Here is a 14,040-nt window from a genome sequence, read left to right as displayed (position 1 = left end):
ATAATGATGTGCATAGCTGTTGTGTTTTCTACCACTGAGTTAGGACACAGCCCTCTCTCGTCTGTTGCTGTTCTTTGTAGCAATGCTCATTTAAGTATTCATAAGTAAAGGAGTATTCTCCACAGCTGAAAAACAGTCTGTAAGTGCAGATTCACTTCAGAATCTTCTCTATAAAGCTGCCTCCACCTTTTACTAGAAAAAAACCTACTTTGAAGTTGCTTTTTGAAAACCCTTTTGGTACAAATTTCTGGTGCTGATGGCAACCAGAGAGCTCCATTTTGACAAGGGAAGACTGGTAGAGCTATGGGAGAGCTAACTGAAACAGCTCCTACCCAGCATGACCCAAACATTTACCACCCTCTTGTTTCATCCACTTCAATCTTGAGTAAGGTGTCTCCATCCAACCAAATACTCAAGCAACAAACACAGAGCTATCCTTGACTTTCCCATTCACCTCTTCTCCCATCACCCAAACAAAGCCTGGTAATCTTGTCAGGCAGCTATTGGCAAAGCATGTTCAAAGGCAATCTGACCACACGACTCTTAGCCTAAAACTTAGATGATGGTCTCCTGTAGTGTTTGAAAGACACTGCTTGTAACCTACTGGGAGATAACAACTTTAGTTCAGTGGACTGTGATCGGGATTCTTTCTACTTTTATTTATTTAGGTGTGTACCATGTGTGTGCCTGATGCCTGCCTGCAGACAGACAGCACAAATTTTAGTTTTTAATGGGAAATAACTAACAAAAACCCCAAAGCTGTCAATGACAAATTTGATCATAAACAATGTATTACATGTCAGCTAGGAGTAAGAAGGTCCCGATTGCCTTTGTCACCTGCACTGGCGACCCTGGCGCCTGGATGTTGCTGAGTGAAGACTGGAATTTGCAATTTATAGTATCTGTGACCCTTCCAATCAGTCAAAAGTTCCAGTCACTCCTCAAAGTGAAGAGTAGAGTGGGGTGAGCACTCCTCTCCACACTCAGCTTTGGGGACCTATCTTACTGTACCCCTTATTGGGGTCTCTGCAAAGTTATAGTCAGAAACTACTGTCAGACAGTTCCCTGAGGCCCTGCAAACAGACAGTCATCTTCCTACTTTCTGCCATTCTCAACTCCTGAGAGGCCAGGGCTCGGCTCGGTTTTCTGTGTCTTAGAGCCTGCAATGATACCCACTAAAGCTGTAAAGATACTGAAGTTAGCTCATTGCCTCTGCTCATTTAGAAAGCCCAGAGGCTAGTCCTTATCCAGAAAGAAAAGAAGGGCAGACATGAGTGACAATATAAACTTAGAGAAGCTGGTTAATTTACAGTAGCTTCAGAGTAGGATTTCATTTGTTGGAGATAATGAGTGTCTGTGGACAGCTCATATCCTTAGCTAAATGAGATTAAAAAAATGTTTGTGTGCATATAAAAGTTAAATAATTAACTAGCACCTTAGACTAATTAAGATGCAAAGAATTGTAATTCAATATAAATATTAAAATAAATGTCTCTATTAACCACTATAACATTCAAAATGTTAAAACAAAATATCATTATAGGAGAATATAACTTTAACAGTCTTTTAGTATTAGTCATATTCAGAGAAAAGAGTCTCAACCCCTAATCAGCAACTTTTGAGCAGACGGACTAGACACAATTGTTGGCAAAACTAGTGGGCTAGCCAAACCAGAAACAGCAGGGGGAAAGAAGCCAGAGGAAGGCATATCATCTAAGAGGAAAGGCAGTGCTGGGGATTTATTTTTGTCTTTGCTGCTTGTTCCAAGCTGATAGTTATCGCTGCTTTCCAGGTACCAAGTCGGGAAGGGAAGGGCAGTCTGCGGGAAGCATATTCAGGGTGGGTTGAAATTGCCTACTAATTTCAAATGCTGTATAATTTAGTCTTTTAGATCCAATCTTCTCCCTAGTCCTGACAAAGTAAAATAAATAATTAGCAAAGTATTTCTGAATGATATGCTAAATTCAGAGCTTAAACAAAAAAATTTAAAGCAAAATCTAAACCTCTGTCCTTTGCAGTTAATGACTCTACTGCAAGAATTTATAGCACTATTCAAGCTGTTAAAGCTACCAGTTAAATGGATTCAGGAGGTCACAGTGTGCCTTTTTGGAAGGCATACATTTAGAACTTGTTTGGCTGGCTTGTTCTGTCTTGAAAAAGCGATGTGTGACTGTGTTTCATTCTGTATACAAAATACATAGTATATAGAATTTTTTTTGTTTTTATTTTTATTTTCAACAGCCTTAAGATAGTTTCTAAAAATTGTATATGCAAAACTACTATTAGTTATAGCCTTTGGAGTGGCTCAGTCTGAAAGTAAGCAACTAAAAAGGCCCTTTAGCAATCTCATGATAAATAATGAGTTAATATTGGTTCCCCAATCTTTTACAGTGACAATGTTAACATTATTTCTCATTTTCTTGGGGGCAATCACACTCTGGGCATTAGTCCTTGGGGCCACAAGCAAATCAATTGCAAGGGCACCACCTGCCAGCAAATGTGGCCATTATTTGCTATTGAAAATCTTGCTGTTTCAGATTTTACCCCAATTATCACACTTCTCACATCTATTTGTATGTGTAAAATGTTGTGTGCGTACACAGTTCTTAATGAGGCATTTAGAATTTTATACATTTATTGCCAAAGTAGAACTTTCCTTTTTCTTTTTTCTTTTTGTTTCTCTTTTCTTTTTCTGTTTTTTTGAGTCAGGGTTTCTCTGTTTAGTTTTAGTGTCTGTCCTGGATCTTGCACTGTAGACCAGGCTGGCCTTGAACTCAGAGAGATTTCGAGGCTGCCTAGCTCTGCCTCCTGAGTGTTGGGATTAAAGGCATGCGCCACCACCGCCTGGCTCCTTTTTCTTTTTAAATACAATACCATGCTGACCTTGAACTCTAAATTTTCCTGCCTCAGCATCCCAAATGCTGGCATTACAGGTATACAGCATCATGGATAGCTAATATATACCATTTTTGAAGTCACAAAAACTTTTGATTAAAATGTTGATTCACAGCAGTCAGAAACACACACAAAGCCTTGTTATTGATAGTCCCTACAGAATAGTTCTATAGAAGTGCTGTGTGAGGGTTCTAGCTAAATCCTTTATTTATTATTAATTCTTTCCTAAATGTTAGTCTGCATGTATTTGTCAGCTAGAAATTCTGTAAGAGTGAAGACCATGTCTTATCTAGCTTGTTCATAGCAATGCAAAGCTTGGGCATGCCAGCACATGTCTGTAATCTTAGTGTTTGGGAAGCCAAAACAAAGGATCTCAAGGTCCATGCGAGCCTAGGAAATATGGGGAGAGCTCACAAAATAAGAGTGTCAACTGAATGCCTATAATTCCAGCATTGGCAGGGAGAGGTCGGAGCTTTGACTCTTTCAAGTTTAAGGTCAGTCTGGCCCACACTGAAAGTTCCAGGCTAGCCTGAGCAACACAGACAGGCCACATCTGAGAAAGCCAAACCCAAAAAAACAAACCAACAAAACTAAAAAATACCATAAAACCAAGAAGCAAGCAGAGTAATTAATAACTTACCCTGTCAACTAGGTCCTAGTTTATGAAATAATTGTTGTCAATTTTATCAACAGCTGACTTTATTAAACCCTGAGTGAACTTCCCAGATACACTCTTTCAGAACTCTCCAAAACAGTGGGAAGAGTTGTCCCCCACCCCACACACACCCCGCAGTATCCTAGCCTCTACCAACTGTGTGCTCTTAGAAACACCTAGTCTCCACAAACCTAAACAGATTGGTTTTTCAAACTTCACTGGAATAGACATCCTTGGAAAAGTCACCTGCCTCACTTTCACTGTTTAACTTTATTCTTCATAAAGCTTGCTTGACTTTGAAGATGCAGCTTTTAGAAACTGGTACACTGTGTTGTCATTTTCCTCTGAATATTCTAACTTAAAGATCTCAAGTAACCCTGAAGTTAGAAGATTAACTGGCTGACCCACACTCCAGAATAAATGAGGATATTTTTAGTTGACATACTCAGTTCCTAGCATTCATGAGGTCAGCAATCAGAACCAACTGCTCCCCTACAGAAAACACCTTCAGTGAGCATCCAGTTTTCTATGTGCCCTTTCCCACTATGGGAAAAAGCTGAGATGACTCTGAAAGACAGTTTTCATTTTCTGCTAAGAAAACTCCTGCCCAGCTCTAGAGGTGAAACTCAAATAATCAATGACTCTCAGAATTCCACTCTTACAGTATACTGCCATACTTTCATGTTTCAGTCTGTATTTATATAGACGTTAACATCAACCTAACAGAACATGTTCAAACGGAAAAGCAAATAGGCTTAAAAGCTAATCTGCCAAGCCCTAAATTCTGACCTATAGACATTACCCAAGTGGGGGAAAATCCTATAATTAGCAATGAGGAATAGCATAACCATGCAAACTTAGCATGAATCTCATCAAGCAAACAGGAAATATCTGTAACACAATATGTTCACTTTTAAAAGGATACTTAACAATGCTTCAGTTACACTTCAAATTTGCTTACATATGGCACTATCATGGAGTTAAGGTACATTTCCAATTGCATTTGATATAAAAAGACAATATCTCTCACTAAGGAACAGTATCTTTTGGGGGAATTCTAAATTTAAACCTTCCAATTTAAAACCCTAAACATTTTCCAAACAGGAAAACTCTGTAAGCATACTTCTGAAGGGTTTAAAAAGCAATCAGCACAGGCAATGTTAACTTATCATGGCTCTAAAGAAAAACAGAGGAGCACTGTATAGAAGACCCTCACAGTTATGGCTCTGCGTATTCCCTGTGGGCTGTGCCAACCCACTCTCTCCCCTGTAATGAGTCTTTGTTTTTACTAAGTCCCAACGGGCTAGGGAGAGCTCTGCAAAGGGAAGGGGGAAGGGCAGATGGAATGCAGCTGCAGGCTCTAAAACAATGCTGAGTCCATAATTTTGTTCCCAGGAGAATAATAAGAGGGCCAGGGCACTGATGAGATAGACAGAGAGCAAGCAAGGTAGAGCCAAGCATTCCACTCTTTCAGTCTACAGTGTATCCAAGTCTCCTTTACTACACAAAGAATTCCAATTTATTTGGGCTCAATGCTTACCTGTTAATCTGTCATTTTATAACTAAATTACCCTTGGTGGCAAACTATATTCGAGCAAGAGATACAGTGGTAGAAAGGAAAGGTAAGTACTGGGGAGAGGGCTGGACACATGGGCTCAAGGATAGCTGTGCAGAGAGGTAAGGTATTCAGAAAAGAAAGCCCAATGTCTCAACTGTGAGTTGCTTTGTGGTACCCAGGACCTACGAGAGTAAGGAGTAGACTGCAGAAATCCATGCCTCTGTGGAGACTGCATGTCAGAATCAGAATCAGAGTTTGGTAACCCCAAGTATTTATTCCCTATCATTTGGCCATTGAGTCTAACTTGGTGCTTCCTAAGAAAATGTCCTTAATTTGCAGTTTCTTAGCCTGAGATCTCAACCAAGTTAAAGAGAAAATTAGGAGATGTGGCAGCTCCAGCACAGCAGTGGCCCTGCCAGCTCTGAGAAGCACAGCTCAGACCTTACGTGTCTTGCCTGATGTGTTGCTCCCCGGTTTCCTGAGAGCCCAGAGCTCCCCAGGACTCTAGGACTCAGGCCTGCCGTTGGAGCTTTCCTCCAAATATTACTGATGCCATTAAAGTGTGCAGAAAACTCCAGAAGCCTTAAAAAAAGCAACTGAACCCCTCAAGTATAGAATCAGCATACAGTAAGTAATCCCCACCTAGAAGGCTATACAACAGATTCAGAAGAATGCTTGTTTCAATAGGATCCTATCCATGAACACTTAGTTACTAAGAGGGAAAAAGGGCTTCATTGTAAGGCTGACATCCACACAAACATCTCCTTCAAGTTAGCATTACACAAAAGAATCAGAAATACTGGACTCTTAGTCCACTGAATGATATAAGTAGTCGGGCTCCAAAGATTTTCAAATTCTAATGTTTGGAAAGACTGCATTTATTTATACAGGCACATTTTCATATTTCTGATGTTACAAAACATCACAATTAAGTAGATTTACAGTGATCAAGCTCATGACCCTCCTCCTTGAGCTTGTCTTTTCTCTGGAAGCCCGAAAGTCCACTTATAGGTAATCCAAATGGCCAAGCTATAGCTAGCATATAGGAATAAAAATACTTATTAATTCAAGCAAGGAAGCAAACTAAACATCTATTTAGTTTGTTAATGTTAAATATCAATAGCAACAATTAAAAAATAATACTAGGACTGAAGAGATGGCTTGCTGCTTCTGAAGAGAACCCAGGTTCCATTCTAGGCATTTACTTACATGGTGTCTCACAACCATCCATAACTCCAGCCACCCTCTTCTCACCTCCAAGTGCACCAAGCATGCATGTGATGCACATATATACACACAAGTAAAACATTTATACACATAAAATAAAAGTAATAAATCTAAAAAAAAAAGGTAACACCAATGCTATACCTATTAACAACACAAAATTCACAGGTCCACTTAATTAAAAGTTATATATTATGCTCATTGGCTTTGGTACATACCACCTCCAAGCTACATCCTGAGTGTAGAATAAAACAGACATACAAAACTGCCTATATTAGCAAAGCTCATTCTCTACTTATACATTTAATTCCCTACCATGTAAAATTAAGAGATTAAGCACACAGCTACATTTTATGTAGTGTGGGAGTCCAGCTCCAACCTGCTCCTACCTATTGAAGGGTTCTTAGGTGGAGGAGAGAGGAATGAGGAATTATCAGATAGACTAAGAGACCTAGATGGCGAGAGGAAAGACAGAAACACAGGATAGCTTCGGGAGGGCCTGGGTCAATATCCACCAGCCCAGAACTTTATTCAAAAGGGCTTTTTATAACAATGCCAAGGGGCGAGGCAAAGGACCTCCCCCTTGCTAGATACAGCCAAGTGTAGACCCTACCAAACACGTGGTACCCAGGGCCATGGTCCAATCATCCTCTTATGTAGTCCTGCTGGGTACAGCAAGCTCAGATCTCACTAGGAAACCTCTGTGGGCTACCACACTGTAGTACTAACTTGCATGAAATTCTTTGTTTAGTTGTGGTAAATACAATATATTTCCATAAAATCGTGATATTTAATCCTCAATGAAAAGGTTCAAATGCAAGAAACTCTGTAACTGGCGCTGAATTGTTTTCTACCACGACAGAACTCATTTAGTCATGAAGCTCACAAAACGTGTGATTGATTATATTGACAGTAAAAGTGGAAGCAAAATTTTAAAGCTTTATGGAAATACGACAATTAGATTGTTTTTCCTAAATTGACAGTACTCACCCCTTGGAGTCCCTGGAACTGAATTGAAGGTCGAAAAGGAATTAAATTCTATAAAAAAAGAAAGTAAACTTTAGTTACTATGACACAGAACTAAATAATTAAACCTCAAATCTATGTGTTTTCTTCATCTCACAATATGAAAGAAATTCTTTTTATTACATGCTGACAGTAATTACATTAAGAAGTATTGATGAGCTGCTTACATTTCTATAGTTAATACAACCAAAAAGTACATTTTGGCAGTATAGCAATCATGATTGCAAGCTGATTGACATGATTTGCAAGAAAAAAAATACTAATTCAATCTTTCATAAAAAAAATTCTTAGTTTCCCATTTTTGATAGGAGAGGGAAAAGGGAAAGGATAAATGGAGGAACTTTGAAAAGAACACAACAGAACGTCATAACACACACAACATAACAACATAAATGTAAAATTTTAAATATCCAGGAATCAACTGTAGTTCTCCATCCCTCTCTCCATTTTGTCAGAGACTAGTTTTTACTTAAGAGTCAAAAAGGCTGCCAATTCGCTCACAGAATCCTCACTAGGAGAGTATAATTTCTTGAGAACTGCTTTGGCGATTTAAAAAAATTTTTTTATTTATTTTGGTAACTAACATTTTATCACAGAGCTGTACATTTGGAGGAATAGCTGTATTGGCAAATATTTGCCACCATTTCCAGGCATCCCCAGTCTATGTTTTAAGGGAAGGCTTTCCGAATTATTAAGAGAGTCACAGGGAAATTATAGACTTGAATATTATTAATAGAAACACATCAGCTTGTTAAGTACCTTTCATTCCCTGACATTTAAACCCAATGAACAAAAATAAAAAGTGCTGTCTGTCTCATTTCTGCCTGAAATAAACAGAGAAGCATCTACGTGCCCCCCACTCCACCCTCCCACCCCTGGGTCCCACTCAGTACAGCACACACCCCTTCTGTTATTCCCAAAGCCTTTGCAGACTTTTAACAAAGTAAAGAGGGTAGAAAGAATGGGTTTTCTGTAACGATGGGAATATCAGAATATAAAATAAAGTGGTGTTATTATTTATAAAAATGGATAATGTCCTAGGGAAATATTACACTAGAATGGTATTTCAGTTCTACCCCATAAGGTGATAAAATTTCAGACTTAGGGAAAGAATCATAAAGCTTTCAGGTGACAAATTTACTTCTTGGTATAGGAAAAGTAAGATTCTTTAAAAAAAAAGAAAGATTAAAAGATAATTGTTGATTTGGAAGAAAAAAAGTCAATGATGACTCATTCTAATTCATAGGCTCTCATGAAAACAGAAAAGTATGGACTACTTTTCTTTCATGGGATAATCTCACCCCAAACTCTCTTCCATGGCTAAACTTACACTTCCTGAAGTAAATAAACCATGAGCACAGAGCCTGTGGAGCCCCTCTGTGTGGAATTAGGGTGGCCCTCCATAGTATTTTGGGAGTCCTCAGCATTTCCTTCACTCCTGCCTTCTGGACTCCCCTAATTACAGCACTCAACATTCCCTTGGAGGCGGATCAGGGTCAGCTTGCACTCCTGACTCACTTGCTGCAGCTGAAATTCTCCATCAAGTTCATCAACTGCTCTGTGCCATTTAAATGCAAACTACTTTCAAACTGCTGACTTCTCCACTGCATATTCCCTCTTCTTGTGCTAAGAGATACCAGCCCTTATTTCAAAAGCTAGAACCTGCCATTTCCTCATTCTAGATCAGCCCCACCCTGCAGGCCTGCTACACTTGTACCATGACAACTGGATCTCTTTTCCATTCCTCAGCTGTCTTCCAGAAGATGGCTGCTTATTACTGCCTACAGGACAGTCATTAGAGACCCAGTGGCAGCAAGCATTCACTACTGACAAGCACTAACATAACTCTGTGACCAAGCTGGCAACCCTCCTACTTTTCTGGCAATGGCTTCTTGGCTCTGGAGACTCACAACCCCAGAATTAACTTACAAGTTCTTCTCACTCTCCCACATCATATTCTGTTAGTCAATTACTTGCAATCAGAATCACAGAATTCCAAATTCAGAAGACCCAGAAATCACAGCTGATGTCCTCTCCTCCATTCCTGGTCCTGTGTTCCATTAATAACTCAGCTGGTAACAGAACCTAGGACTTAGCGTCTTATTTCATCCTACTTTTCTCATCTACACACATCTGCTGTGGGAGATATGAGAGCATGGGGGCCTAACTCTCCATGCCAGAGTTCACGATTTTGGAGGGAGAAACCTGAGAATGACCAAGCACTAGGTTTTAAGTTTACCAGGAAACAGAGTCAGAATTCTAAGGAAGTAGAGCATATGACTTAGAACAGATACTAGAAAAGCCAAAGGGACTATGGGAAGGGTAGATCTTGAGTAGCTGATTAGAAAAACATGCTCAAGGGAAAGTTTTTTTTTTTTTTTTTTTAAGGATGGCCACTCAGTGGGCAGATGGTAGGTCTTCTGCACAGAACAGAAGGAAGGACAGAAACTAGAGCCGTGACTCCTGCCTGTGCTCTCCTGTCCTTGATGTGTCTTTGTGTTTAGTTCCTGTCTGCCACAGAGTAGGTAAGACAACTTAAATGTCAAACTTCAAGGACTCTGCTCAAAAAATGTATCACCCTGTTGAATAACCTTATTCCAACCCCTCCTTACTCCCTCTCTGATGCCGCCTGAGCCTGTCTTCAAGGTGATAACAATTAGAGGCTAGCACTTTCCTGAGTAAGAAAGTGATCTGAAAAAAAAAGGTTTTTTTTTTTTTTTTTTTTTTTTTTAAGGAAGGCAGCTTTTAAAACATGGGAAGGGAGATGGATTAGGGTAGGGGAAGGCTGGGAAAATGGCTTTGAAAACAGTTCCAAGGGGATGCTTTAGAATACTCTGGAAGTCATGATAAATGACTCAATTAGTATGACTGGCATTTGAAGCCATTAGGAACTGGTGAACCTGAAGAACCCAAGGTGGAATGATAAGGTGTGTTGATAGCTGGAGTATCAGTCACCAGAGAAAATGATATCAGGTGGCTCCAAGGCTAGCAGTCATCCACTCCAGTCACTCTGCCCCGGACTCCCTCAAATTAAGCTTTTAGTCTCCGTTGGAGGTTCATGGCCCATTTCAGGCATTTATTACCTGGCAACCAAATAAAGGCCTTCCTCTGTACCTCTAAGTTAGCACTCTCAGAATACGTCCCATAACCCCACTGTCTGCTAAAGCAAAGTGAATTTTATACACATACACATACTTATTAACATGACCATTCCAAACTAGGCTTGCTATCAGGAATTGACGTTCTAAAGTAAATGATGCTTGGCTGGGTGGTGGTGGCACAGGTCTTTAATCCCTGCAGAGGCAGACGGACCTCCTAGAGTTCGAGGCCAGCCTAGTCTACAAAGGGAGTTCCAGGACAGCCAGAGCTACACACAGAGAAACCCTGGCTCATAAAACAAAAAACAAACAAACAAAAGAAAAAAACAAACAAAAACAAAAAAGGTACTCTAAGCAGATATTTCAAACATGTTAGTTTTTTTGTCCCAGTGGGATTTTTTTTGTTTGCTTGTTTGATTTTTTGCCTAGATACTATTAAAAGAGCTATGTTCAGGGCTGGGCAGATGGCTCAGTGGGTAAAGTGTTTACTGTGCACACATGTGGGCCTGAATTCAGATACCCACCACCCACAAAAAAGCCAGGCATAGTCGTACATGCCTGTAACCCCAGCACTGGAGACAGAGACAGCTGATCTCAGGACCTGACTGGCTAGCCTGATGAACTGCAACCTTGAGCTCCAGGTTTGGCAAGCACTTTTGCCTCCAAATAAATAAATAAATAAAGTAGAAAAGCGACTAAGGAAGACATCTGATGTCAAACTCTGGTCTTCTTACATGCCTGCATGGGAGATTTGTGTGGGTGTCTGCGCGCGCGCGCGCGCACACACACACACACACACACACACACACACACACACACACACACACACACACACGAAAAGGAATAATGCTCAAATCATCACATATTTAAAATAAAATATAAAGCCAGGTGGTGGTGGTGGTGGTGGTGCAGCCACATGCCTTTAATCACAGCCCTTAGGAGGCAGAGGCAGGTGGATCTCTGAGTTTGAGGCCAGCCTGGTCTACACAGTGAGTTCCCGGACAGCAGATCTGTACAGAGAACACTGTCTAAAAATAATAAACAAATAAATAAAATATAAAGTGCAAGTCAATTTCAAAAGATAATTCTAGGTGGCCCAATATGATATACAGCATGCTTTACAATAATGCTTAATTCACTAAACACATTCCTGTTAAGTTTCAAACCCAGGACAAAGGGCCCAGGTGCCTATTTAACTATCAAAGCAGACTCGGGCTGCCATGTTCTCCCAGCATCCCTCAGACTCTGCCTGTTAACAGGCCCTCTTAGCTAGCATGCCCCTGCCCCACTGCTCCTACCCTGAACTACTCTCTGGCCCAGGGGGCTGGGCTGCCCTTCCTCATATAACACAAACATTTTGGTTGCCCTTTCTTGTATCTTTGGGCATCCAGGCTGCTGCAGCTGGTTCTCTCCCCCCTCTATCTGGCTCAGGGTCATGTCCACTCTGGACTCTCAGATGTCTCTGCCTCTGGCTATGCTCTCCCATATATCTATAATAAACTTTCTCCTCCACCACACCTAGGTGCAGTCATGTTCGTTTCCTTTTCCTTTTTCATTCAGTTCCATTTAGGAATGGGTTTTGATGGAGCTTCATTCTTTGCTCTTTAGCTTTAATTAAATATTTGCAGCACGTAGCTCTTTTAAAAAAAAAACAAGTAACTCTAGGGCAGTGATTCTCAACGTTCCTAATGCTGTGACCCTTTAAAACAGTTTCCTCATGTTGTTGTGATCCCCCCCAACCATAAATTTTAGTTGCTACTTCATAACTGTAATTTTGCTGTTATGAATTTAATGTAAATATTTTTGTAGACAGAGGTGTGCAAAGGGGTTGAGACCCACAGGTTGAGAACCACTGCTCTAGGGTTGAACTGAGCATCATCTGAGCAATAAGCAAGATAGCGATTTGATGTCTACATCCAGCCAAGAAGCACAAGGGCAGATTGGAAATAGCAAGGAAAATGACTTTTGATGTTACTAATCAAAAGAGTCTCTTAATCTCTTAGCAGTTTCACCGAATTTATCCCTTAATCCAAGCCTGTACACAACTTACAAAACAGAACAGAAATAGACCCTGGCTTCTTAAAACCTGGGTCATGATCTCTTATATGGGGTTGTATAATTGAATGTAGGGGAGGGGTGCAAAAATCTTTAACAGTAAAAGGTTTCTGATCGTTCAATAATAAAAATTATTTTCATTTATGAAAATCAAACTCACTGTGTTGGAATACATGACTGCATGGCAGCTTGGGCTCTGAACACATGACAGATACATTTATGCATTGTGCATGCTGTCACTTTACACAATGTCAATGGACACTACTTGAAATATCTCAGCTCATATTCAAAAGTGCTGTACGTTAGGAACTGTAGTGCTTTTTGGTGTATATACTACAGCAAAAAAAGTTTTCTGCTCTTACTGAGATGGAAACGTTTAGTTACAGAAAGCAAAGACTCTTGACTTGGGATTAGGTTAGGATTTCCAGCAATTTCTAAAATGGCTGTAACATAGTGCTATCATTTTATACTATGTGCTCTTAGCACTGACAATTTTAAACTAAAAATACTGACCAACTCTAAAAAACTTTGAAGATGTTTACATCCTGCAGTATCAAAGATTCTGTTAAAATTTTAATTCTTTGTGTAAAAACAAGCATCCAATCATACATTAATAAATACAAATAATTTTGTTTTAATAAATTTAATTATATATACAAAAGAACTGTCTTAAAACAAAAAGGTAGATTTCTGTATAATTTATCATCAATGTTCGATTTATATATCTAATTTAATATTTATAAACTAGGGGCATGTAAAAAGGTTTTTGGACAAAAAAGGGTCATGAGTGAAGAAGGTTTAAGAAACTGGTGTAGACAACACTGAAACACTAGAAGTCAGGTAACTCTTCCTGTCACCATTTCAAGCTGAAGCTACAACAAGATCTATGACCAAAGATATGTATGTCCATATAGTTCCAAGTACTCAAAAATACATCAGAGCCATAAAAGAACTCTATCATTTACTACAAAACTATACTAAGTGACAATAGTCTTTTTGGGTAACGCTGGGTTCTGACATGACCTGCACGGGACAGACAGAAGCAAAGCTCAGGTTTCTTGGGAGCTGAATAAAAAAGTCACACACACCCTTCTTTGCCTCAAATCCTTAAGAGGTGTTAGAGTCACTAAGCTTCACAAATCCAATCTACTGTTCTGTCTAGTGAGTCAATCCAACCTCAGATGGGAAGAAAGAGAAACCCTCTTTTTACCTATTTGGGAGAACCAAGATTACACAGTATTTAAAGTATTAATTTCTTTAGCTATTACACCTAGATTACCCCCCCCCAAAAAGAGTGAAATAACTAAAATTCAAGTAAGAAGAGGACACCCCCCCAAAAAAATCTACATAATGCAGTCCTTGTTTTGAAATAGAGCTTTTGAAAAACTGTATTTAATGCAGGCCAAATTTAAAAAATACATCGTCTTAAATCTTAGGATTTGAAACAGCTCTTAAGTGAACATGGAAGACAAGAGTCTAACCTGGAAAACCAGCCAAAAAATTACTGTGACCCAGACTTCTCCAACACT

At 39.6% G+C, this 14,040-nt stretch overlaps 1 protein-coding gene across 1 annotated transcript in view; it reads right to left on the bottom strand.

Annotated features, from left to right (window-relative positions):
* The window catches only part of Ell2 (elongation factor for RNA polymerase II 2), a 63,140-nt gene that overhangs the window by 38,037 nt on the left and 11,063 nt on the right, over window positions 1-14,040 (bottom strand). Inside the window, exon 2 of the mRNA XM_076551976.1 lies at window positions 7,323-7,370. Within this exon, the coding sequence (XP_076408091.1) occupies window positions 7,323-7,370 (48 nt within the window). The remainder of the gene's footprint in view (window positions 1-7,322; window positions 7,371-14,040) is intronic.

This window comes from Peromyscus maniculatus, chromosome 15, assembly GCF_049852395.1.
Source record: "Peromyscus maniculatus bairdii isolate BWxNUB_F1_BW_parent chromosome 15, HU_Pman_BW_mat_3.1, whole genome shotgun sequence".
NCBI lineage: Eukaryota > Metazoa > Chordata > Mammalia > Rodentia > Cricetidae > Peromyscus > Peromyscus maniculatus.
Note: the sequence above shows the minus strand (reverse complement) of the source record. Positions and strands in the feature narration are given on the sequence as shown.